The sequence below is a fragment of the Excalfactoria chinensis genome, chromosome 3 (assembly GCF_039878825.1).
Source record: "Excalfactoria chinensis isolate bCotChi1 chromosome 3, bCotChi1.hap2, whole genome shotgun sequence".
NCBI classification, from domain to species: Eukaryota; Metazoa; Chordata; class Aves; order Galliformes; family Phasianidae; genus Excalfactoria; species Excalfactoria chinensis.
The window spans coordinates 47,260,964-47,288,954 of NC_092827.1; the positions used below are offsets into that span (position 1 = coordinate 47,260,964).

The 27,991-nt window shown below is 37.6% G+C and overlaps 1 protein-coding gene across 1 annotated transcript in view; it reads left to right on the forward strand.

The window, feature by feature from the left end:
• Positions 1-27,991, forward strand: part of CLVS2 (clavesin 2) — a 51,967-nt gene that overhangs the window by 14,355 nt on the left and 9,621 nt on the right. Inside the window, exon 3 of the mRNA XM_072331276.1 lies at positions 27,606-27,716. Coding sequence (XP_072187377.1) covers positions 27,606-27,716 — 111 coding nt within the window. The remainder of the gene's footprint in view (positions 1-27,605; positions 27,717-27,991) is intronic.

Below are 27,991 nucleotides of genomic sequence, written 5' to 3' on the forward strand. Positions count from 1 at the left end.
AGACAGCATATTTGCAGCTACTATAGCTATCCAAAACATCTTTCAGTCAGATGTTCTTGTGAATTGTGAGCACAATATCCCCAAACAGATTTGCTGCAGCAGTGTAAAGTGGAAGTAAAAGAGACCAGAGCATGTAGAATCTGGTGATGAAAGGGACAGGGCTTTCTATGCCCATTTTCTCTCAGTATAAACTTCATTAGTTTCTTACATTACGACTATCTGAACGCTATGATTGGTTTAACTTCCTATTAAATATCCATATACAGTGCTTAAATTTAGCCACCTAGTTCTGTACTACATCTGTGCAACAAACAACTTGTCTGTCAGGAACTACTACAACAAAGAGCCTCTGAAAATAGATTTAAAAAAAAATGTTACTATTTTATTTTATTTTATTTTATTTTATTTTATTTTATTTTATTTTATTTTATTTTATTTTAAAGGTTTGCTGGCTATTTGCTGTGGAAAAAGAGTGGGCTGGAGTTGATTGTTAGTGTTGGCTACTCACCTGCTGTTTGGATAGGCTAAACCTGCCAGTTAAGAAAGGACTTGATGGCCAGAGCTTGAGTGCATTTGCTTACAGGCATGTCTGTATAGACATAGCTATTCTTCAGTGAGATCCAGGCTGTTAAAAACCTATTATTTGAAGGCAGACTAATTAATATGCTTGCCAGATTATGTTATGATGCTCATAAATAAAAGGCATAGAATTCCTTCTAAATGTTAATGTATTTATTCACACAAATGCACTTTAAAGATGTGGGGATACTCTTCTCTCACTCTTTCTTTTTTTCTCGTCAGCCGAGAGCTATTCCACTGAAAAATTACTGCTAAAAATGTCTACTAATTTGTGATGCCCTCTGTGACAGGCCATGATCTTGTTTTTGTGCACCTTTTATATTTTCCCTGTCCAGCTTTTGACTTTCAATGAGGAAGAAAATTTGAAGATTTGCTCCTGAACTGTCAAGCCAGGAGCCTGAATTCTAGCACTACCTAAATTTAGAGTTTCTCATTAATTGCTCTTTGAATGTGTCTATGTGGGCTGTTGCCTCTTTGAAATAAGTGGTAGGAAGCAAAAAACTTCCCACTGGAAATTGCTGTATGAAATCTTGCTGAAAGCTGCATCTGGATCTGTTATGGGGTTAAATATCCATCATGCAAATTCTGCCACTGGAGTTAGTGGAGTAACTGACTATAGTGGGTTGTCATCCTCCTTGTAAAGCAGCATGGGGAAGTGAGTGGGCACTTTGCCGTTGTTTTGCAGCTATTTGCTGTAAGCAAGGCATGATGAGTTGTGAGGATCCTGGCTTTCATTCAGACTTATTGATCTAGCTGGCAGACTCTTATGCCAGTTCCTCCTGCCCTCTTCCCCCTAGCCTTTGTCCCTGTCCTGCCACTGCCTCGATTCCTTATCCCAGTTCTTTTCACACTGCCTTATTTTGTACCAGTCTTCATTGATGTCTTGGTGTGATGCTCTGAAATCTCTGTTGTTGTGGGTGGTTGCATGACATGGTAGGATCATTTTAGATTCCTAAAGAGATCTCAGTCTTTTCTTGTCTCTCTATCCAAATATTCTCCACATGCGGTTTCTAGTCAGCTTCGAGTCTCCTTACTGCCTCCCTATAACCAGGGTTCCCATTGCTTTGTGTCACTCTGGAAAGCAGCACTAGAGAATGAGTCCCGTTCTCTTCATGTATGAAACAAGCAAGACCCCTGGCCACCAAACTGTTAAGGAAACTGTCCTTGTAGTTACTCAGACTAAAGCCGGTCTGTTCAATATAGATGTCTCAGAGCTCATGGGGCCTGGAGATGACAGGAACTTCTGGCAGACATAGTGGAATGACATTGCATGATCAGGGAAGATATATCTGAAGATTTCTTCTGCTTTAACAAGCTAGCCATGATTAGTGTGAAGGCCATTGAAAATAGTTACCATTTCCCCATCATCCTTTTAATAGAGAAAAGTGTCCAATTAATATTATTGCTGCTTGAGAGAAAGAATGAAGAGATTTTTTTCTGTATGTACATACTACCTCTTTCATTAGCCTTTGTTATATGCTAATGACTTTTCATTTTTCTTTCTTTTTTTTTTTTTTTTTTTTTTTAAATTTGGGAAACTGAATCTATCTGTATTAAATAATGATAATAAATAAATTGCCTTGGTTAAGCTGAAGAGTTAATGTTATGCTAAGGTGAATGCTACCAGCATGAAAAAAGAAGGGCTTGCAGTATAAGCTTGGCAAAGAGAATTAACTCTTGGCTCCATCATTGACTTCCTGTCTCTAGTAGAACATAGTTCAGTGAATATATGGTTATGACCATTCCTCAATTTTAAAATACATAATTATTTTTGGAAATGATTTTCTTCAAAATATTTCTCTTTGCATCCACATCATAAGTTTTTTTCAGTATCAGAAATAAAACCAATTTGTTCTAAATTGTAAAGACAGAGACAGAAGACATGTTTTAAGGTCATAGTTCACCTTCTTGCTAAAGCATGATTAGCTCTCATGTATTATATTTTCTACAACATTGCACAGTTTAATTTAAAGGTTTAAAGACAGGTCTGGCACACTCTTTGGAGACCTTTCCACAGCTACTTTCTCTTCAGATTTTCTCTCAGTGCTGAGCCTTAATTTTTTATTGTTGAATGTCACCCCCTATAAACCCTTCATTATTTCATCAGGTACTGTTGGGTCCAAAGCAGAAACTGGTGTGTGCATATCTGTTTTTTTACTTACAGTTAAGGCAAAAAAGGCATGATTTGATGATATATCTGCAGCAACAGTGATGTGGAATCAGGACTTGTGGAGATTCTTCCTGTCATATTTGCCAGAGGGGATGTGAGATTTGTGGTCTTTTTCTTAGTATGAAAATCTGCAAAATCCTTTTTATGTTTGGAACTTTAATTTGATTTTTGTTACAGTGTCTAGATTGCCTGTGCTATCGATCCATTTTTTATGTACTTCTTTTAGTTTTATCTCAGAAAGACATGCTAGATCATTTTTGGAATTAGTTTCTGAAATTAGTGTAACCTTTGTTTTCTGTGACACTTACAAATCCTCTGTGGTATTATTAGGTTGTGCATGGTTGGCTTTCTGTTACTATCTTCTCTACATGGTGTCTTTCCACATCATCCCTGGTTTATCAGCTAAACTTTCAGTGCTCTCTACCCATAACTATGTAGTGCAGTTTACTGTGATTGTTTTGTTTGCTTATATTTCTTAGCAAGGGTTCAGCTCCTATGAAAATTATTTTGTTGAGTCCAGTTTAACTTGACTTAGAAGCAAAAAATTGGCTTCGGTTATAAGTGATTATCATATGGGAAAAAACTGCTATGGTATTGCCCTAATGTTGGAAAAACAAATGTGAGAGACTTGCCTTGGGTGAACTGCTACAAAAATGTGAAATTATATTGTTTAGCTGGAGATGTTTTTTTCTCATATCATGTTTCACAATCATAAAAAATTAGGATGGTTCAATTCTCATGTTTTAATTGGTGCAACTGTGCTTAAATTAAGTGTTACTCTGGTGCTCTAAACTCATTCAGGATCTGCAAGTTTAGATTCATAACATGTAAAGAAAATTATATTTTAGAGGAAAAAAATAAGTAAAAGAAACACAACTTGGATAACATATTAGAAAAGAACAGCAAAACAAAACAAAAGCAGTTAAAAAAGCGCACACAAAAAAAACCAACAAAACCCCAACACTGGAAGGAAACTAACCAAAAGCAAAATGGATTTCTCCATTCATTTCCTGCATATTTTGCAAAGATTGAAAGAAGTTTCAAAAAGCAGTTTTATTATTGTGTGGAGTGGGAAAACAATGCTTGTAAAACATTCCAGAGTCTTCTATAAAGAACAAGCACCAATGTTTGTCTAAATGTAATGAATATTTGAACATGGATATGGACTGAACTCTGAGGTGGCTGCACTTATCTTTCATTTTGTGGAAGTCTGAGTGTAGATTCAGCCAAAAACCTCATATAACTCCAGCACTCAAAACTGGTAAAGTCCTATGTCAGCATCTCGCCCCAAACAGTTCTGGCTATGCTATAGTGCTTACTGCCTCTCAAGTTACATTTGATGTGGTGCCTCAGTTTAGGCCTGAGTTTCAACTATAAAATAGGTACTCATTGTCTTTATGACTGACTTGAATACCATACAATCTGAGGTTAGAGACTGTCTTCAAACATATTTGTTAATATCTTGCTTGTGTAAGTTGGTTCTTAAGAATCTGTTAGACATTCTGGAAGTATCCAGAAATCCAGAAGAGCTGAATTTCAACTTTCTACACTTCCTCATCCTTTTTTGGAAGGAGAGCATATGGGGAGGGCATCCTTAAAAGTGTATTTACACTGTGGTTGGCATGAATCCTTTCCTGATTTTTCAGTGAAGGTGTTTTATTACTTGCAAATTCTTCTGAGTTTGTGGGGATGTGCCCTTGTCCTGCATTAAGCTATTTGACTGAAAGTGTCATTTAGAGCACTGCATCTTCTGGCTCAGAGCCACCACACTAAATACGAAGGATCCAAGATAAACCATTGAGTACTGGTAGTGCTCCAGTGTTGTTCTTACAAAGTCTTCAGAAGGTACAGACAGTCCTCTGAGGCTTCCAATAGTTCCTTGACACCTTAGCAGAAAAAAAAAAAAATAAATAAATCATAGTTTATACATTAGACACCAGTGAGTGCATAAAGAAACAATGGTTAGATGCAGTAATCAAGGACTGTAGTTAAAAACCCCAGCCTTTGCAAGTGAGACTTTCAATCTGCAGGAAAACCTATGATTAAAGTGTTGCTTAATTTTGAGAAGAAGATGTAAAAGGTTTTGGAAGAGTTGTACTTAACTGAGGGGAAAATAGATTATATAGGACATTAGGTGAAAACTGAATAGTTATGGAAAGATATGGCAGACTGCAGGGGCAGAGTGGAGACTTAAAAGCCATCCTTCAGATTAAATTCTGAAATGTTTGAAATTAGAGAATTCAGTTTCCTATTCTATGGCTGTTTCCAATCTCACTGAGTAAAATTTCATCTCTAAAAATAGGTTTTTAAAGCTACATTCTCATACCTGTGATAATTAGCCTGTTTCATACCACCAAGCATTATCAGTTGCTTTTAGCTTTGCTTGATAATCACAGCACCATTACATGGTGGCTTATATGTTTGCTCAAGACTCCAGCAAGGTATTTGCATTACAAGGTGATGCAGGTAAGTAGTTACAACTGAAGGAGGATTATATATCACTGTGGAGCTGGTTGAGCCCTTTATCCACTTGTTTTCCAATTCTTTCTGTTTCGTGGTTTTAAGTTATTTAGAATTGCAAGTAGGGTTTGCTGGGTCTTGCTTTTCAAATCATTTTATTATGAATATCCAGCAATTGATTTTCACTGGAAAACCTGAGGGCATCCTCATACTATTGCTATCAGTATGATCCAATTCTGTTCTCCACAGAAATTCAGCAGGGGTCCGATTTAATGAGACCAGTGAAAGAAATCTGACCTCTTTATTTATAGAACACTAATTGATCAGGGTAGCTGTAATAAGAGGAAACTTCAGAGAAAATCAATGCTGTATCAAATGAAAGTAGCACTCAAGCCCTTAAAGAAAGCTGTATGGAAAGCCAATTAAGTATGAATCTATTTGATGATCCATGGGAAAAGCTAGGACCATGTGTGTTCTTACTTCAAGTTACAGGAAATAAATCAAACTAAATAGTATCTAACTTGCAAGGTTATCCTTACAATATATTTTTCTCTCCATCTTGTTGATATTCTCTCCCATTAAATCTTGATGAATTATATTACTTTCATATGGCAACCATAAACATCTTCTTTTAAGAGCCCACCTTTGACAGCCTTATGCAATTTTTGTAATGAGCTCTGATATCCCTTCCGGAAGACAGCAGCAATATTGCAGCATGAATGTGCAGCCTCTTGGCTTTCTATCTAGGAGTCTGGCACAGTCCAAAGTCTCAGGGCGTTTCACTTAAATGCAGGGACAATGTGATCCTTTTACATCCATTCTCATTCCTGTCATCCAAATACTACCAAAGTTCTGGTAAATACAAAACTTAACCACGTGCTTATTGCTAGTGTTTCTCAAAGACTATGTAACATGTTTGCAGCATATGCAGATCTTTGCTCTCTCTTCTAATGCTTTTTTTTTTTTTTTTTTTTTTTTTTTTTTCATCATGAAAACTGCTAGAAGTCCTGATGAAACCTCCGAGCTCCATCCCAAAGAATTCTGGTTTTGTGGTGGATGTTCTCCATAACTAGGTGTACCTGCATGCCATAGGGCTGACTGCATTTCAGTACACTGTGAGGAACACACTACCATAAAGTTATGTTATCAGTGACTTGCCACAGAAGAATAGAAAAGTGGAGTACACATACAATTTGGTAACTTTCCTATTCTAAAAATTGCAATAAAAATAAAATACAGAGCAAGAGGGAGAATTATTGCTTATGCCTTACATACAAAACTGTTCCAGCTAGTAGCATGTGTCTCTCTTCCTTCAGTGCTTAACTGTGCTTGCAATTATATGGATGAAAACCTTGCTTTCTTTTGCAGTATGTTGGATACAATGCCTTAATCCATTTTCTGAGGAAGAATTTATAAATTTATATGCTTTTTTTTTTTTTTTTTTTTTTTTTTTTTTTTAATTCAGTAGCATACTCAAAGACATTGCATTAAGAATTAGTTGTATAAATAATTCTGTTTTTCTGCTTATGATTGGGAAAGGAGTAGATAATCTGTACCTTCCACGAATGCTGAATTTTTGTGGGCTAAATTAATATCATGCCCACAGCTGAGTTAATGCTGCATTTTCTGTTCATTCAGTTTTGAGCATAGGTAATGGCATAGGGTTGTGCCTTAATTAGCTGGATGAATAATGTCAAAAATATTGTCAATTTTCAATATGGTTTTCATCTTTCCTTAAGCCTCTGTTGGGAATCTAGTTCCCAATGACATCAGCAGTTGCCGTGGTGAAGTTTCATAAGCTAGTCTTTAATCTTTCATTATATCACAGGCTAAGAAAGCAGGCATGAGGACTGAGACGAAAAAAAAATCCCATACATTTGTACCATTGACATATTCTCTGAAAAAGTATAAAAGGCATGTCTCTGTGTTTCTGGAAAGAAAAATTTGCTGCTTTGGTGAGCACACTCTATCAACCACATATATCATCTACGCAACACCATGAAAACATAATTTGTGGGATGTAAGTGGAGCTGAAATGTGTTGTGCTTCAGAGCAGTCGAAAGCAAGGATGACACCAGGGCCTGAATAGTGATAAATAGCTTGGTGCTGTTATACAGTGTTGGAAAATAGAGGTAAGGATGATAAGTTTGGCAGCTCTTCTTCTTGCTACTTTGGGCTTTTGGTAAAAGTGGAACATTTTCCAGTCTAGGCCAGATCAGCAAGTGTATTTTTAAGTTACTGAACAGGAGGAGTCTGGGGAAATCTCCATGTGAGCTACCAACATGGAGATGTCTGAGTTTGTATCTGTGGAGGTATATGCCAGGCTGGCACATGGGGAGAGAAAAGGAAGGGACTGAGAGTAAGAGTACTTACAGGCCCATGTGAAGAAAGATTGAGAAACAACCTCAGGAGAAGACAGAGCAGGAAGGAGAGCCAACAAAGCAAATCAGTCTGAGATTTAGGCTGCGGTTGGACTTGATGATCTTCAAGGTCTTTTCCAACCTGAGTAATTCTATGATTCTATGATTCTATAACTACAAAATGGTGTCCACGTGCGCTAGTAGTTTTCTGTGGGAGGACAGGCTACAGAGTCTGACTTTCATTAGGACCTGTGTATGCAGAACAGTGATATGCTATAGAGCATCTTAAAGATTCCAAATGAGCAATGTGCACAGAGTTGAGAGGGTAAATGGAAAGTAGACTGTGACTGAGTTTGTTGCACTGAGCTGAATTAAGAGTGGCAGTATCTGTATCACCAATGAGGAACATAAAAGTATCATCTAAATCTTTCGTTTTGGAACAAGTCCCTGAAATAGCAATTTGGGTCAACATGTCATTGTCTCATTCTGTGCTATTTTGCCTAAATCACTGTCTAGAATAATTCTTCTCCACGAATTTTAATGTGCTTGTGTGATTACAGCATGATGGCTTTAAGAATACCATCACTGTGGTTGTCATTTGCACCGTTCTTCTCTGAAGTTTGTTTCTGTGTAGGTTTTGCTATACCTAAGCTTTGTTCCCTGGCTCCTCATCCTCCAGCAGTAGGTGCCTCTCACTAGGACTGGATGTCAAGCCAGAGTTCATCTGTGTTCTTTTCAATCTGTGATCATCTCCTTTTTGGGAAAAGAAGTACAATTACAATTTTGTAGTGGTTTTACTGCACTAGAAATAGAGTAATGATAACATTATGACTTGGAAATGGATTTTGAAGAGGCAGTAAAGAACAAAGCTACAGCTGTTCTACTTCATTTTGCAAATGCAATAATAGAAAAAAAAAAACAAACAAAAAACAAACAAACCTAGAAAATAGAAAAGCCAAATAGAAACTTTTTTTTCTCTTTTTTTTCAACAATGATGTTGAAATTGATTTCCTTTAAAATGATGAAGTCTAACTCACAAGACTTATGTTTTCCCCAAGGCTTTTCTTTCCTGGAAAAGTTTTTTGGTAATTTTAACTTAGTCAAAAGTAGAACATTAAGCAGTAATTTATGTTGTCCAGCATTGTTTCCTAAAGAACCGCCTTCTCACACATAGGTCCATACTGGTGAAACAGCTGAGAATAGAATTTACATAAGTCTCAATAGAAGAAATTATCTATGAGAGAATGCTGTCACATTTTCCTTCCAGCACCAGGTTCACACTTACGTCCTTGAAAAATACTGCCTGTGTGCATGACAGACTGCTACAGGACTGGGACATTGGTAATTGCTGTGAGATGGGAGCCTTTTGGAGATCTTCTGAGTCACTGGTACCATCTGTCCCTATTTCTGAAGTAAGACTGGAGTGGTGCGAGCAAAGCTCCAGCATGCTGTTCAGATTTTTATTTGGCATTCTAGAGCTTGGATCAACGGCAGACTGATGGGGAGGCTGGTTTAGAATAACTTGTTTTGTTCCATATTCTGCAGCGAACTCTGGGCATAATCTGCTTTGATTCACATATTGTAATATGGGAAATATGTTTTTCTGCTAAGCAGAACTTTTTTTTTTTTTATTTTTTTTATTTTTCTTTTTTTGCCACTGCTCTGGATGCTCCTTTCTGTTTACACCTCCTCATTCAGAAGTTTGTTTTTGTTTTGAACACGCAATTAAAAACTACAAAGGAGATTCAGTCAAATTCATTTAGGATTCACATAGTGTGCAGTTATCCTCATCCAGATAGTGTCAGTCTGGTCTACTTCTCTGCTTTTCCTTGTAAAAGATGTGTTCCTATTCTTCTTCTCTTGGGTTTAATCATTTCTGTATGGACTGATCTTACAGCCTTGGACTCATCAGACTGAAACTGATGCCTACATTGTCACCATGGAAGGCATTTTAGGTGGTGGTCTTGTACTGAGAGCAGTGGTGTTAGAAGAGAGCAGGACTTTTCAGATGAAACCAATGATATTTGATTAGCAGAGAGTTTGGGGGGATTGCAGTAACACTACAGAAAAAATCATTTGAGATTCATGTTGGCTAGTGAGCCTTCATCCAATTAGTATGAAATGTGAGGTTTGTCTGTGGAAGATAGAATGTCTGTAGTTTCATTATGCTTCATCATGGGGATGGCAGTTAAATGCTTGCAAGTAAAGTGAATTCTGCAGGGATGGCACCTAATGGGAAGAGAATGTTAGAGGAGGGCAGAGTTCTGTGGGACTGTGGTAAAAACAGGAACTGAACAAGTGCCAAAGGAGAAGCAGAGTGGAGCTGGGAAAAAAAGAAAAGGTCTAGAGGACACTGCAAATACAAGGGTGACTTACATAGTTTAAATGTGAGGAGGGCAGACTGCAAAGAACAGAGAGGCTGGGAAGGAGACAGAAAATGGGTGATGCAGCAGTTGAGGGTATCTCATTTCTTAAGCAGTGATAACTGAATAGAGGAAGGATGAAGAGTGAAAGAGACTATTGCATTTATATGCTAAAGAAAATGACAAGGGATGAAGAGGGAGTGAAAATAGGAGCCACTGCTGCAAGAAAATGTAATTGGGAATACAATTAGAGGAGCTGGTACTAAAAAGCTTCATCTGTGGGTAGGTTTCCAAGGTAACATGTGAAAGTGTCATGGGGCAGGTGAGACTGAAATGTGGAGCATATCTCCTGTGCAGTGTGACTTGAGGAGTTAGGGTTTCATGTTTATGTATGCTGTTTGTTTTGTCCTCATTTTCGTGTTTCTAAAATAGATCCTAAGTTTCCCTTAGTGTTAACAGTGAGTCAAAGCCAAGATTTGAACATCTTTATTTAGTTTTAACAATCGAATTTCTAGTTAACACATTTAATGGAATAAGGCTGCTCTCCATTACGGCAGAAGAACTTCAAGCAGGTAGCTTTCATCAAAGCCTATCCAAACTGCCGCCCTTTTCTTGTGCTAGGTAAGATGCTCCAGTGCAGGAGGTCAGAACTTTCCACTTGGCACTGCTTGCGTCTTTCTTTATCAGCCATCCTCACACTTTTCCTTGACTTGTGCTCACACTGTATGCATGTGTGTGATCTTTGATGCATCACAGTGCCTGCATCCTGCACCCTCCTGCACTCCTGAAGCCCTGCAGCACCCACCTGTCAACAGAGATCACCAGAGTCAGCGTCAATTTGATGTGAATTTCAACAAAACTAGGCCTACCAGATTGGACAGACAGTTACTTGCTTGAATTTCAAAATTTTGGCTTCTGGTTTGATTCTTGCTTCAGGCATTATTTCAGATCCCGTGTCTGGCGGGGGGTGAAGGAAGAAAGTACCTTCTCTTCCTGTCTTCCTGGCTAGAAGCTGTGTTCAGGGCAATGTCGTATGATCATCTCTGGGAATACTTTTCATCTGCAGTAATGCTAGATCACCCACTCACTTGTGCACGTGAACAGCAACTACAATTCTGTGGTACTAGAGAACATATCTCTGTGTGATAGATAAAGAGCAGGGAAGGTTCATAGTTTGTGTGGAATATATATATCCTGATAAAGTTGATACTCTTGTAGAATGTGTTTATCAAGCTTTCTGCATTGGTGCTGGATTCTATTAACCTGTCACCACTTGTTTAGCAATAGCACTTCAGAAAAGATCCCCCCCTCTTTCTTTTTTTTTTTTTTTTTTTTTTGGGTGAATGTATCTCAAAAAACACAGTGAGGGAGAGGTATTTTTTTTTTTTCCAACAAATAGAATACTTGTAAATTGATTTTTCTTCTGTGAAATACAGGACTGTGAAAATGTCTTCATGGCAGTATTTATTTACTATGAATTATACTTCTCTGTTAGCCAAGCTTATGTTTTCTTTGGGGCTGTGCTTTTTACCCTGCTGATGATAGGAGGTAAATTATTTTTATTATTATGTTTATGAAGTCTCTCATACATAAAAATGGCTCAGTAGATACTCAGTAATAGAGAACCATTTTCTGCCAGGAAACTGTTGACAAGCATAGTTTACAGCCGGGGTGATGTTCTCTTTAAGACCATGAGAACTAACTGCTAACGTGAATAAGCATATTACTGGTTACTTTCATAGAATCATAGAATCACAAGGTTGGAAGGAACCCACAAAATCATCTAGTCCAACTGTCCTCCCTTTACCATACCATACCATACCTACAGAAAACCACTAAACCATATCTCCTAGCTCTCTGTCCAGATGTCTCTTGAACACTGCCAGGGATGGCAACTCTACCACCTTCCTGGGCAGCCATTCCAGTGCCTGACCACTCTCTGAGAGAAAACGTTCCTTCTTATGTCTAGTCTAAACCTCATCTGAGACAACTTGCGGCCATTTCCTTGGGTCCTGTTTGTTGCCTGGGAGAAAATACTTTGGATTTGTTAATCTGTAATCAGACTAGTCCTGATTCCAAGTTGGGCACTTTCTGTGTCCTCACTTCCCCTAAGAACCAATTTTATTATTGATCCTCATCTGTTAAGGTTGATGCTCGTGAGTTACTACTGAGTTAGGCAGAATATTGGCAGAATTTCCAAACATGCAGGTGTCATGTTGTGTCCTTGCACATGCACATATTTATTTATGTATTTATTCATTTATTAACAATATAATAAAATTCACCAAGAAAGTGTCTGTTTGGTTGCATGGTGAAGTATGGATTGTCTGGTGTTGTAAAAATACAGCGCCATCCATGTATCAGTTCCTCAAATTATTTTATTTAATCTTATTTAAGATTACCTACTTAACTTTGCTCTTAAGTGTAAGTGACGCTACATTGCTCAGTTCTATAGGAAAGGAACTGGGATCCTGAAGAACTAACAGATAGGAAAGTAACAGTTGGAAAGTGTTCTGCTTGGAGAGTGGTTTACATCTTGAAGCTATTTCCATGCTGTTTTCTGGGCTGTACAGAATTTGGACAAGAAAAGTTTCAACAATAGAATGTGAACAAAAGCATTTACATGATACTAATTTTCTTAAGAAAAATCTATTTGGTAGAGTTAACTATAGTGGGTGGGAACAGCTCTCAAGGCTCCTTAAAATGTATTTACACAATCAGCTTCATAGTGCTGAGTGGCCACTCTGTTTAATTAGTGGTATTTAAAAGATTTAATCAGTGTAATCAATAGTATTTAAATGGTCTATAGCTTTCATTTGAAAGTGAATTTATTTGCTTTGTGTAAGACATAATAATGTTAAGTTACTTCATATTTTCATGAGTTTCCCACTGTTTTACAATGGGCAGCTGCCACTGGAGAGTATTTCTAACACATTGCAGCAATGTCTGTATTAATACAGGAGATGTGCCCAGGGCTGCTGCCTGCTGTTGAGGCCATGGAATAGCTACAACCTGGCTATTAAAGTTGTTGTCATCCTGAACAGATGGCTACGTGTGAAGACCCTTTTGAGAGTGGTGCTGATGTACACAAACTGCCAAAATGTTCGGAAAAGTGCGGGGTAGCTTTGACCTTCTCTAAATTTCACAATGCACTTGTTTGAGTTTCTCCTCTATGAATGCTTCTGGGTGCTAAATTCCTGGAATAGATGTTACTTGGGTTTTGTAAAACATTATTTTGTGCATCTTGGTATTTCCCTTGGTACATTTTAAGAAGATAAACAGTTTACAGAGTGCACCTAATGCAGTCAAACTGATGCCAAGGCCCTAAAGAGCTCAAGAGAGCAAGCTCTATTTGAAGAACATTGTTTTGGAGATCTTTGTGCTCACCCTTGAAGGCAAGTGGTGGAGTAGGGTTGGAATGTCACAGAGTTGAGTTTAGCAGGCTCACCTGCTATTAGCTTTTATGTGCTTAAAATTTGAAGTGTTTGCAGTGTGATGACATGAGTGTATCTTGCATGAAATGAATAGTCATGTCTGGTTTTTTTTCTGTGTCTGGTGGCACTCGGAGATAGCCAAAAGCTGCAGTGAAAATGCTGGAGTCAGCTGAAAGTGTAGCATTTACATGAGCTGAATTAGATTACTTGAGCTGTTATTTGATTAAGACATTGGGGTTAATACCTCTACTTCTACAGTGGCACCATGGGGCTTTATACAAACAGAAGTGGTCAAGGCCTCTGTTGCTCTTTTCTGCTGAAAGCTGGCAACTCCAGCAAGCACAGCAATCTCTCATTGATGGTGCTGGAGCTCAGGGGCAGAGCTGAGTCAGGAGCAACTGTGTACTGAAGTGCCAGCAGTCACTGTGCAGCATTGTGGCTGCCACCTGGAGATGAACCTGCACAGCCTCATTGCTCAGGTGACCTCTGACACAGCCACTGAGCCAAGAGATAAAGTTTCCAGCAGCACGACAATTTAAAATAACAAATATATTCAGAATGTACTGAGACACACAGACAGTGCTCATCTATAGTGTCTTCATCACACAGTTTCACACATCAAATCTGCATACAATTAAATGCCCGATCCTGGCGTACACTTGCATTATATACGATCACGTCAAATAACAACATGGACTCTATTAGGATAGCACTGAGGTGTTACATTTGTACACATAAAAATTCAGATATTCTTTTCTTTGAAAAATTTAAGCAGAAATACTATAACTTTTGAGACTACATTCTTTCTAAGAAGAGTTGTATATTTTCCATCAAGAGTAGATGAAAATGCTCATGTAAAGTGTCTCCTTTGTAGAAAGCTTTTTCGTCCTACAGGCAAATATCAAATGGGTCAGAATGGAGCCATTTTGTTTTGGGAGAGCTGCCAGTACTGAATGGAATATCCAGACACCTCACGTCCCCATTTGCCTCCAGGCTGTATCTGTTCCTGTCTCCAGGAGAAACGACTGTGCACCATGGGAAATAGATTTCAACCAAATAACGTTGTCTGTATAAGGTGATAGAAGCCTAGAGCACTCAAATTGCAACTCCTAGTAATAGCCAGCAAGCATTTGGAGATAATTCTCTCTCTCTCTCTCTCTCTCTCTTTTTAAATCCCCTTTCTTCCCCCTCCATTCTGTATCTCAGGAAACTCAAATTCAAAGGTTGCCTTTGCCTTTTATACACTGGCAGATTTAGCTGCTGCATTCTTATCACAAAACACTTAAATATTCATGCTGCTTTTAATTTTAGTGCTGCAAGGCTGTGGTAGTGGATATGATGATGCGGGAATTTGTGCTCAGAAAATGGAAGGCTTTCTGATGCTTGAGCTATGTGTGAATATTTTTATGTTGGGCTCTGAAGTGAGCAAAGCTGACTGGAGTAGTGCTTTACATGATCTATTTCAGTAAATACACAGCCACGATCTCTAAATAGTTAAGCATACAGCTGGTGTCTGATGTCTACAATGTGGCTTGAAATATTATTCATTCAGGATAATAACAGATCTTGGATCTGTTGTACTAAAATGTATACGTATGGACACATCAGCAGATTCCTCTTCCTGAATTGCCAGAAAGAAGGGTAACAGTGCAGCATATTAAAACTGATCTTATTTTATTTCAATTGGAATTCATCACATTTGAGGGAATTAAAGTGAATTATCTGTACAGTTCCTATTTCCCCATTTGCTGGCAGTAGGCAACCCGTCTCTCCATCATCAGCATTTGTCTGATTAATTAGCCTTTTCTAGATCTGTTTTCCTTTCTTTTTGTGTATAGCTTATTCTAGTCCTTTCTTTCTTTCATATGGTAGCATCACATTAGCTCAAGGTCTGTGAACTAATGTGGATTAAAAGTCAAGAAGCAGCACTAATGCATAATTGATCTACCAGTAGAACTCAAAGAACTGATTCTCATTCAGAGATAAGAAATGCCTTCTTTTTTGTCTTATGCTGACAGTTTGAGCTCTGAAGTCTGTTTCAAATTAAAGTGAATAGGTTACTGGAAACTGACAAATAGTGTTAAGACAAATAATGTTTAGACATATAGAAACTGACAGTAGTTTATTACTCATGATAATTATCTATTTAAGATATTAATGTGATATTTGAGGTATAATTATTTTTATGTGCAAAAATACTCATATTCTTGACACATATTTTAAAATTTCTTTGTGTTTTTGTTCACTGGGTCTTGAAAATACCTTATGTCTGAGATATGTTATGTGGTTTGGGTCTGTATTTGTCTCTTGCTGTGATCCTACACCTGTTAGTACCTAACAGAAGAATTTGACTGCCTAACTATTTTCTGTAGAGTTGTGATATCTTTGTGCTATTCACTTCAGATTCCTTCAACAACTACATCCCTTTGCAAGTGGACAGACTGCAAAAGGCCGTGTCTGCTCATGTTAACATTGGCTCTGATTTTGCTTCAGCTTGGCAGATGTCACTTTTCTTAGTTGCTGAGTAATGACTCTTGACTGTTCAGTTAAAAGGAGATGGAAGCTTGTTTAAGGCTTGATGTTTAATAATATCCTCACTGAAGTGTATTCTTCTATATTTTCAGGCTCTTGTGAAGGTACACATGGCAGTCACAGCAGGGGCATTTGCAGCTAGAGCATGAATGACAAGGGGGATGATGGTTGCACGGTTGTGTGACTAACAGCCTGTATATGCTGGATGGCATAGCAAGGTACAGTGGATGGTGCTAATGGATGGGAAACAAGCAATAGTCTTCAGGGCGTTTCTCCCTTCCATTAAGTCCATTCAGGCATGCCATATGTCATCATCCATGTACAGGGGATTTAATTCTCCACTTGGTATCAACCACTAACTCTGCAGTGAAAGTAATGCAGGAAAGCAGAAAATTTAAGTCATGCTGTAGAAGAGGACTGCAAATCAGAAAGTGACAAAGTCAGAAAAGTAGTAAGGAAGGGGAAGAAAACAGTACTTTTTGTGCATTTTTTTAAGGCTGTGTATGTGAAAAATAGGTTGTCCAATTTTAGCATACTAACACACTTAAAACACTACAATCCGAATAGTGCATTAACAAACATTTCAGTAAACATTTCACAGAATACAATTACAAACATTCAAGATGTGCAATAAAATATATATTTTATTAAACAATTGCTATATTAGGAAAAAGGCATTCTTTCAGGTGCAATCACTTTTTATTAGATTGGCAATGCTAACAACATAGCAGTGAACAGCCTCAAAATGGAAACTGAACTTCTTTCCTAGAGATTTGTTACTGAAGTTAATCAGTGCTGCAGGCTTTCCCTGCCACTGTCCCCTTTGTAACATTTCTGAGAAGCTGAACTTCTAGGTATGTGTAGATACAGAAATAAGAGAACAGCTCATTCCCACTTTTTGGAAGCTAAGCTTGTTCAGCCTTCTGCAGGCAGCTTGGCAGTATCAACACCTTGTTAATCTTTGCCCAGTAAATATGATACACGAAACCTTGGAATTTTCAACTAAGTCAGGTCTTCATTTATGAGGATTAAACCTTTTATATTTTATGCTGTCACTTCTGATGAAAAGATGAGTGATCTCAGGCAACCCAAGAACTTGAGTACATTACAAAGGGTAAATAAGACTACCTGCAGATCATTTTTTAATTTATCTTGATAAGTCTGTCACCATGTTATGTTTTGACTAGCGATGAACTTGAAAAATAGCAGAACTTTGGGAAGTGAAGAAATCTTGGAAAATATACTAAGACATCCTGTAGTTTTATATTTCTTGTCAGTGGCTGACTTGGTCAGAACTGGCATTGTTTTCTTATGTTTGGAGCAAACAGCTTATATTCTGGTTTGTGCCCATGGTCTCTTGCCTTGGCAATGGGCAGTGCCTCTTTGGATCTTTCCTGCAGGCATTTATACAGACTGATAAGATGTCCTGAGCCAAGCTAGACAGCCCCAGCTCTCTCAGCCTGCCCTTGCAAGTCAGGTACTGCAATACCTTAGTTGTCTTTGTGTCCCTTTGCTGGCACTAATCCAGTATGTCTCTGTCTACCTTTTACTGGGGAGCCTGGAATTGGACCGGCACTCCAGATGTTGTCAGAGTCCAGTTCTTTTTCTCTGTGAGCATCCACATAACATGGAATGAAGCTACTGTTATTTTATGTTCTAGATAAGAGATTCACGTGGGCTGCGATTTGTTCTTAGCAAGAAGAGATTTGCATTTCTACTTTTGATCTTCTAACTCCTGAAACCTTAGGGTATGAGTTTTCAAGAGCCATGAAACTGGGATTTCAGGATGGGGTAACATCACATTTCTTCATTACTAACACAGTAATTGCATACTACGTGTCCTAGATATGTATGATAAAATAAATATTAGTTTATTTGCCTAGCTGTTGTGAACCTCTGTTTTTCGATTGTTTACACTGCAGCAGTTAACACAGAAACAGCCATGCTCACATGACTTATAAAAACAAGGAATTGATGTCTGGAGTTAGAATTCATTAACAGTGATTTCTGATCCTCCAGAGTAATAACCAGATTGATAGTTCTCCCTCTAACTATAGAGTAATTCCTTGGGCTTCCTGGAGGGTTTTATTTGTGCATACTACTAGCAGTTGTTCAGTACTGCAGAAGAGGGAAGCTGTGGAGGGGTTACCTTATAGGAAGCCACATCTTTTCAAGCACCTTTGTAAAGAGAAAGCACAGATGGGCAGTTCAGACTGAGGCTTTCTTAAAGCTGGAAGGCTGACATAAATCTACTTTTTATGCTATGATGAAGATGTTTGAACACTTTTTTGGAACCGGTATAGTTTTTTACTGCTGAAAACTGACCTTTTGAAAATTTATATGCTCCATAGTTCAAGATAACTCTACTTTTAATAAAATATAATACTTATTAATGGATCTCAAGTCAGATATTCAATTTCCCTAGTAATTTAAAACTTAATTAGGCTGCATTCTAGATCTCAGTGGCTGTCCTTAACTGATTCTTCTTTAGTCAGTATTCTTCCAATTTTACAGTTCAGTTCAATTCTCAGGACTCTCATTTACATAGAGTGGCAGATTAAAATTGGATAGCAAGAAGGATTTCTGCTTTTAGTGCCTACTGCATTGATGAAGATTAATTCCTCATAATATGAGAGAATATGGCTCAAGAAGTAACTCTTGAATCATTGCAGTTTTCAGTCTATTGTATTATTGTAAACTGAAGTGATGTGAATGAAGTGATGATCCAATTTCAGTGTGGCCTGTCTGGAACTAAATTTTGCACATTTGGAGAGTTATGGTTAATAAAATTGTAGGCAACAGTTTATCTTTTGGGAAAAAATGGGATTATTTTGATTGGAGAATTGATATTTTCAGCTCAGTGGTTAGTTGCTGTCACAACAACGAAGCTTGCATTTTTGCCTCTGTTCACCCTATCCAACTGCAGACCTGTACGCTTCATTGCCTGTATAGGCAATATATACAGTTCAGATGTAATTTCTTGCACATTTTGGCTGAAATCCTTAGGTAGACTCTGGTTCATCTGGGAAATTTCCAATTGGGGTAATATGCAAATACGATATGGAAACCATAAGATTTGGTATTTGCTTACCCTGCTTGAGATTAGATCTGCAAAATCCACTCAGTCTTGACCTGTTATCAAAAAATGTGGATCCTCTGTGTGAGATAGTTATTAATCTCTCTTTCCTTGACTTTCTATTCAGTTTTTGAAGAAGAACTGGAGAAGAAATATGATGAATATGTTTTTCGCTTCTGCATCATGGTAACTTCTCAGTATTTCTCTCTAAATTAATTATAATTTAATATCTGCCTTTCCCTCAAGTCCTGGGAAAACTGTCTGCCTGTGGCTTGGACATGTATACCCTTCTTCTGGTGAGAAACTGGCTAGAGGGTCATGCCCAGTTGGCAGTGGTTAATGGAGTTAACAGCTGGTGACCTGTTACAAGTGGAGTCCCCCAGGGGTCAGTACTGGGGTCCATCTTGTTTAATATCTTTATTGATGACCGACATGGGAGGACTGAGTGTACTTGCCGTAAGTTTGAAGGTGACACCAAGCTGGGAGGTGGTATTGATCTGCTTGAGGGTAGGGAAGCTTTTCAGAGGGATCTAAAGCAAGTTACCTGCAGAATTTGTACAGAAAAATGTCCAGGTGGGTTTCCAGTATCTCCAGAGAAGGAGACTCCACAGCCTCCCTGGGTAGACCTGTTCCAGTGCTCTATCACACTCAAACTAAAGAAATCTTTTCTCATGTTCATACAGAACTTTCTGTGTTCCAGGTTTTGCTTATCTCACCTTGTTCTGTTTCTGGGCACTGATGAAAAAAGCCTAGATGCATCCACTTGACTCCCGCCCAGTAGATATTTATAAGCGTTAGTAAGATCAGTCTCCTTTTCTGAAGGCCAAACAGTCCCAGGTCTTTCAGCCTTTCTTCACAAGGGAAATGCTCCAGGTCCCTAATAATCTTTGTAGCCTTCTGCCAGACTGTCTCTAGGAGATCTCTGTCTTGAACTGAGGAGCCCGGAAGTGGACACAGATGTGGCCTCATCAGGGCAAAGCAGAGAGAGAGGATCACCTCCCTCAGTCTACTGGCCGTGTTCTTTTTAATGCACCCCAGGATACTGTTGGCCTTTTTGGCCATAGGGGCCCACTGCTGGCTCATGGCCAACCTCTTGTCCATCAGGTCCTTTTCCACAGAGCTCCTTTCCAGCACCTAGCCTGTACTGATGCACGTGCTTATTCCTTTACAGGTGCAGGACTTTACACTTGCCCTTGTTGAACCTCATAAGGTTCCTCTCAACCCAAGTTTACTTTAGCATGTCCAGGTCTTGTTGAATCACAACACAGCTTTCTGGTGTGTCAGCCACTCCTCCCAGCAAACTTGCTGATAGCATAGTGTTTTTCCATTTGTGTGCAACCTTAATTTAATAAGACATCCACAAGCTGCCTAGAAAATGGACTTTTTTCCCCTTTGGGAATTTCACTTCTGATAATTGCCAATTGTAAAAAAACAATTTCCATCACAGGAAAAGAAAATGGTATGGAAGAACCTATTCTACTGACTATCTCTTACTGTTTTTCTGGTTTTGCCAATTTGGGAACAGCATTGCACTTTGAAAAGGATTTTTTTTTTTTTTTTTTCCTTTCTATTATCTCACATTCCAAACTGTTGAAGTGTAATGCAAAATTAACAGAAGACCCAGGAAAACAGCATTTTAAAATTTCCTTTATAAAATTAAATTCTTCATTTTTCCAAATTCAAGATGAAAATTGAGCAAAGGAAAAAAAAATACTCAAACCCCCAAACCCCTGTCCAAACAAGAAAATATTACTTAAAGAATTTCACACAATCTCTAACTGAGCTCTAGCTCCAACAAAATATCAAGCAAAAAAACTCTTGAAGTTAATTTACAAAATAGAAGTAATTCTAAATGCAGAGGAGAAATTTTATGCAAAAATTTTTCTTTATAAAGTGCACGTAATTAAAGATAAATGACAACAATTGGAGTTCTTTAAAAAATGGACACATGAATTCTATATAGATTTATATATAGTTATATTTATATATAAATACACACACACATTGATGTCTTCTAAATCAGTATCCACATAATTAATCTCACCAATATACAGTTTTTATGATTAACATATTGGAATGAAAGATGCAAGATTATTTGAAATTATAACAGATACTTCAGCAAAAAGAGCAATGTTCTCACTGTATGGATATCATCTCCCTCTCTGTTCTCAGCTCATTCAATTAAACACATTTCTATATGAGCTGTAAGATAAAAGGACTAATAGAAATGAAAAGGAGGACTGCCAAAAGTCAAATTGCCACACTGGAAGCTTCTTAGCAAAATGACAACATCCAGTTCTAGACAATTAAATCTTATTTGGTAGGAATGTCACTGAATGATGTTAATTTGCCTTTAGGTAGTTCTCTTTTAGTTGAACAGAGTAACAAAAATTTATTTGGGCACTTTTTAGTTTGTCTTAGAAATGGTTTAATGTTGTTTAATGAAAATGAAAAGCTTCAGCTGGGGGATAACAACACCATACTCTTACAGAGGAAAATCATTAAAGCTACTAACTGTAACATATGAATATATCCATATATTTTTAGATAGGAGGAAATTTCTTAGTTAATATCTCTTTCACTGAACATTAGTTTTTATTCAGATTATGTAGATGTTGCAAATATTTCAGAGATCATGAAAAACTTCACCACCTTTGAAAAAAATGAAACTTGAAAAATGAAATGTCTGTTTGCTTTTTCAGCAGTCTAGAAGCAAAAGTGGTCTATTATAGACGACAAGTAAACATCTGCTTTAGTATCTGGAATATCTTTACGTTAACAAAGTTTTGGGATTCAAACCTCCAAATTTTAGTACAGAGAAAGGTGAAGTCTCCTGCTGCTACAAACTGGAGATCAGCTTCGTCTTAATTTAGTAACAACTATCTCAAAGTCTCTGACTGACTTTATAATCCTTCTAACTTGGGATATTCCAGGATTCTATGAAAATGAGTTAGGTTGCTTATGATAATGTTAATGATTAGAGTGTCTCTGCTATTTTTCAGCCAAGCTGTGGTCATGGTAAACTGTTACATTTTTGTCTGGGTTTCACTGTTGTCCTTTGTTTGAATGAGTTTTTCCTCATCTGTCATTTATTCTCTCTAGCATGGTTATAGATAGCATCTGCCTTCTGGTATTCCATAAGCCTAACAGTCCAAATTCTTCTGGAATCCTGTCTCATAAACATCCCACCATACCAGTGGATACAGTCCCAGTCTAAAGCCATGCCCTGAGCATTGTTACGTTTTTGTTTTTTTTTTTTTCTAGACTTTGTAAATACTTTTGTCAAGGATGGATGCCTGCAGGAAGTTTGGTATTAGAAATGCTTTATTTTATAATTCCTTCAATGAAAATTACAGTTTAGGAGCAAAACTTTTTTTGTTCACAGCAGTGGGCCTTTGTTCCTTTGGTACTTCAAATCTTGTAGTACCAAGGAAGTGAAGCTTTAATTTTACAGTCAGAGCTTTTCTGTCTCTGATTTTGCATGGTTTCCTTCTTAACATACTGAAAATTAAGTTTAGATGTGCTGCAACTTTCATCTTACAGAATGTTTCAGTATTTTTCTCTTGGAGCTTTCCATTATGAAAATACTGTTTGGGTTCATCATAATTTTTTTTTTTTTGTTTTCTCTGAAGTGCTCGACTTTTTTGAATAACTGGAAGAGATCTGAATTTTTCATCTTCACAGATAACTCTTAAGTGACTTTTAAGATATTAATAATTTAATATGCCACCTTTGAACTTGTAAGTTTTATTATGAAGATAGAATTTTCACAGTTTTTACCCTGTAGCCTCTTGTTGCCCATGGATGCTATGACCTGAATTCAGCGCAACACTCAAACACAATCTGAATTCAGCACAGCACTCAAACATAGGCCTAAGTAAATCATTTGAGTGTATTTGTTCTAATTGTCTAGACAGACCATTGAAGGATGTCTCGAGACTGTCCACAAAAACAGTTTCACTTCCCATAAGGACAACAAACCCTCAGAATAGAACCCCAGAGCATATGTGCCTAAGCACAGTGTTATTATGGTAAGGTGTGTCTGGACAAGCTATTGGAGGTGGGAAATGTGCTTATGCAGCCAAGATGTGGCTGTGCTGTAAATGCATCTCTATGCTTTCAGTAGTCCCAGGTGTGACTGGAACTCCATTTTTAACAGCTATCAAAATGAAGATTATCTCAGTACTGATTTCATCTGGGGGAACTAAAATATCTGGGGATATTTAAATGCAGACACATTTTATGTGGAGATGAGAATACTGTGACTTTAAAAAGCTCTTGTATTTTTCATATTTTTGTTGTCTCTTAGTACAATAACAATGCTCACACCACTAAGACGACCCGGATACTCAGTTGGAATGTGTCTCTTTCCTCCCTTAAGTACTGCTGATAATATTGTATACTGGTTTTGGTGTTATTACATGTGCTACAGATGTTTCTTCAGAGAAGGCCAGGACCCCCTCTGAATCCAAGGGAGCTTCTTCAAATCATGGTTGAACCTAGCACAGGGTGGGATGTGGTGCCAAGCAAGAGGAAACCTGACCTCTCAGTGTGTGCTGTGGTAAGATGAGACAGCAGCTCACTCCTTGGGGAGAAAGTGAAGGGAGACAGGTCTGTGAGAGGGAGAGAAAAATCTTGTGTGTGTGAGCAATACTCTGCTGTCAGGGTTGGAAACCCAGAAAAGTAGAATCTGTTGGGCCACGACTTACCTGGTGACATCAGTGGGGAGGTCAGTTACTACCACACAGTGGCAGTCTCCCAGTCCTGCAAACAGGACTATAGAGTAAGGCTGCACCTCTTCCTTGACAGTGCACTGTTAATTGTCATTTATGTGCTTTGTATCACAAGGAATACGGGCCATAATTCTAAGTACCTGTCTGCCTGTGTTGGTGGAATGGCCATGTCACAAGATACCTGGAGTACATTTTATGTTGTTTTCTGCTTAGCGGTTATAGCTTATTGTGACTGCTAAAATCCTTGTGTTGTGTATATACAATTAAATCTTTTCAGTGGTTTGCTAATTCCCCATCTAACTTATTACTTTTCAAGTAAAATGAATGGCTTGCTTTGTAGCTGATCTCCATTTCTTATTTATTTATTTATTTTCTGGCATGGGATATCTTTTACTAAAGATTTGTGTGATTCATGGATTACAGGCTTTTCTGTTGAAATACAGTATGTCTAGAGAGGCAGTTGTAACTACCACCATACCCGTGACTTTATCTACATAAAACCAAATCAAAGCACAACACACAAGAGTCAGTGATTTGGAGAAAATTCTTACCTGCTGTTTGTGTAGGATGGCCATCTGTCTGGCAAATCCCAGTGCACTAGTTAGAGAAACTTGAGAAGAGTCAGACAACCTTCTGACACCTCTTTCTCTAGCAGCTGTTGTTGATTACTCCGACTTTTTTTTTTTTTGTTTTTTTGGTCTTATTAGGTTCTGATGAGGCTAAGTTTGTTTGTTTGTTTGTTCTTGTTTTGTTTGTTTGTTGTTTTTAATCTGCATTCAGGATATTTTGAATTCTATTCTCAGCACTGTTGATAGTACTAGAATATTTTGACCAAGTCGCTCTTTCTCATTCTGGGCCTAAATTTTTTGGGTACCCATTTAGAACTGAAATTGGGCATGGGTGTAGTCAAATAAAATGTTGAATATCCAAGAACTTCTGTCAGTTTTGGAAAATGCCTTTCAGATTACTGAAAAACACAAGATGAGCTGCTTGTAATGTCAAGTGGCATATCCTGTTGGGGAATCATTGCAGGCAGATTCACAATTGTCCATGTAAATGGATACCAAGATGAAGTAAAATCTTAAGTGTTAAAGTGGTACTTTCTAAACATACTCCATTTATCTCTTAGAAATGTACTATCTTCATAAATAACCACAAATTGTCAGGGAATCCATTTTGAGTACACAGTAGAATGCAATTGCTGTTGGCTCTCTGCTCTGTGTGTATCCATGCATAGCCTATTGAGATCTTCTCATTAAAAAATTGTTAGTTTCTGTGGGAGGCATTTTTTCAGTAGTAAAGAATAAACATTCCATAGCTTTGTGTGTGTAAATTTGGGTGTACTTTTATTAATGTAAAAAGCTTATAAAAATTATGCAGGAAGGCATTAGTATTAGAAATGTCTTGTTTAGTTTGTTGTCTTCCGTATTAAATTATAAGAAGTGTTTGATTCTTGCAAGCCTTAATATTGTTACCAGTCTTAATTCTGAAGATACCTTCAAAGACACGTAGATGGCACTAGCAAAAGATATCCTCTGCAGATATAGTGAATGTTCTTTTGTGTATGCAGCCTGCTTCACAAGGCTTTATCCACTTACTTGCTGGATAAACCAAATACACACAGCCTTCTATCGATGAATGGTATCTCCTGCAACAAAAGGTTAAGGTGTCATCCAGTGATTTATCCTTCCCAATGGATTCATTGGGTTCCTGTGATAGGGTCATAATTTACTACCTTTCATATATCAGAGGTTGTGTTCTCAAAATGGTACTTGGGGATTTATGATATTGAACAGGGTGAATTACATGTCAGATTATCAACCATCCTGTCTGATATTTAGTGTTGGCCGGAAATGGACATTTAGGAAGTAACACAGTCTTCCAGTAGGATTGTTTTATTTCAAGGCTTTTGTTAATCAAATATTTCTGGAGAAAATCTTCCAAATAGACTGTTAATCACATTGGCCATCTATGGCCATCTAGGTGTTAGTGTCTGTTTTACCTGTCAAACTCTCTGCAGAATATTTTTAAGGTATTGCCTGCTTGGTATTAAGTATTTCTTCCTTGAATCCACACAGATGTTGGAATTAGAAGGTAAGTGTCACAAAGTAAAAGGGTGACAGAAAGAAGGGAAAAAGGAGATAATGTATTAATCACATAGATTGAGATTTTGAAAAACAGAATCTCATGCATATGTGTGTCTGCATTTGTCAGTTCCATATAAGACACCTGCATATGTGCAAGACCATTATATCCTTTTTCTGATTACAGTTTTGCATCGTGTCATGTTGCTTCTGAGCAGATAAGACTTCCTTGGTTAGGAATGCCTACCAGTATCTGAATGGCACTGTTCAGAGGATCAATTGGCCTCTCCTCTTTTTTGCAGCAGTTCTGTATACACTTGCAGAACTATGGAGGTTTCTTGGCACATATACTTTTTCAAAGTATATTACTATCTGGAGACATTTCATTAAAGGTTTCCTTCCTGCTTTCCTTATTTGACAGCTCTTGCTTGGTTGATATAGCTTATGACATTTTGTTTTGTTTTGTTTTGTTTACTGTGTGCTCTATGACCTTAAATCAATATGCTTCAAATGGTGCTTTGTGGGTTATATCCAGACTGGTGGATACTTGTATATGTTCTGCTGTCTTATCTCCAGAAGAGATTAAAAAAAAAAGTACATTTATACAGGTGGTCCTGACAAAATATTTGATTGCCTCATTCTGAGCTTCTGATCCCTCTGGCACTGGCCTGAATCTGCATTATTGCAGCCACACAAGAGCAGGAGATGTAGCTGGCAAACTTGTTGTTGTCTGTAACTGTATTGTCAAGCAAGAGATGGGAATTGCTGCTGCTGTAGGAAAATATGGTTTTGATGTAACTATTATGATTGCCTGGGATATCTATCACATGTTGAATCAAGGTTCAGAAGGAGGCCATTCATTTAGTAAACTTGTATATTTAAACATCATAAAGGTTCTGACATAACCTGAGGAAACAAAAAGGGGGGCATTCATCAAATGATGCAGGTATCATCAAATGATGCCTGTAAGTCTAGGCAACATGAAGCAGCAGCAGCTTATTGCATTGCTTGAGCGTATGATCAATCAGGTGAAGACAGATTCAGGACATGTGATGAGTCTGGCAATAGTATTCCAAGACAGAGTGTCTGCCCTCTTCAGACTGCCAAATCCATTGGCATATTCTCTTCACTTAGAAACTGAAAATGTGAATCAGAAACTTTCCTAGGGGGTTATCTACCCTTTGTGTTTTTTGATCAGAAAAAAAGTCATTTCTTCAATACAGATATTCCATCCATACATTGCTCCAGAAGGCTTCTGACAACATGAGAAAAATTATGGTGCTGGATATTGCATAACACACTCATGCATGATGTCTAATGTATTCTGAACTTTATGAAATATGAGAAATACTGGAGAGATTCTTAACAGTATTTGAAATCAGAGGGACATTTCTGGTGCTCTTCAGTGACACTGGTAGTGATAAGTAATGAAAATGAATAAAATTCCAGAGAAGTGGGAAGGAGAAAAATGTATTGCATAGATAAATTATAGACAGATGATGTGTGTTCAAAGTGTTTCTGGAGGCTAGAAATACTGTGTCCGTTCTTGTTTTTTGAATGTTATAGCTGTTTCATTACAGTTCTTAACCAGTCTGCTCAGGATGTGTTGCTCTTTGGTATAGAAGGATGAAACACACTGAAAAGATGCTTTTTTGGAAAAATATTTCTTTTCATTTAAGTTATAAAAATGCAAGCATTCATCATAAAAAAAAAAAAACAACAAACAAAAAACAGAAAAAAAAAATTTATGTGTGGTGCTACTTCTGTTAGCAATTAACTCATTGCATCTACTATTATTTTTTTCCAATGTACAGGACAGTTTTCCAGCTCGGTTTGGAGGAATACATTTTGTCAATCAACCATGGTATATTCACGCCCTCTACACCGTTATACGACCCTTTCTAAAGGAGAAGACACGAAAAAGGGTATACTTTTTTCATTCTTTATTACCTGGTAATTGTAGTCAGTAGATGTATTGTAATATACATAGATATACATTGGCTTATTATTGGTGGAAAATTTTAAATTGCAATTGCAATTAATTTACCTGTTTTACAGACACCTGTAACTTTATCCTCCAAGGACACTGTAAAGCAGTGTTTTTAAATGTATATTTACAAACTGGCATATGATTCCTTCTGAGTTATATAATGGTATTGTCAGTATTGCAATTTTTATAAGGAAGTTGTAGCAATAAAAT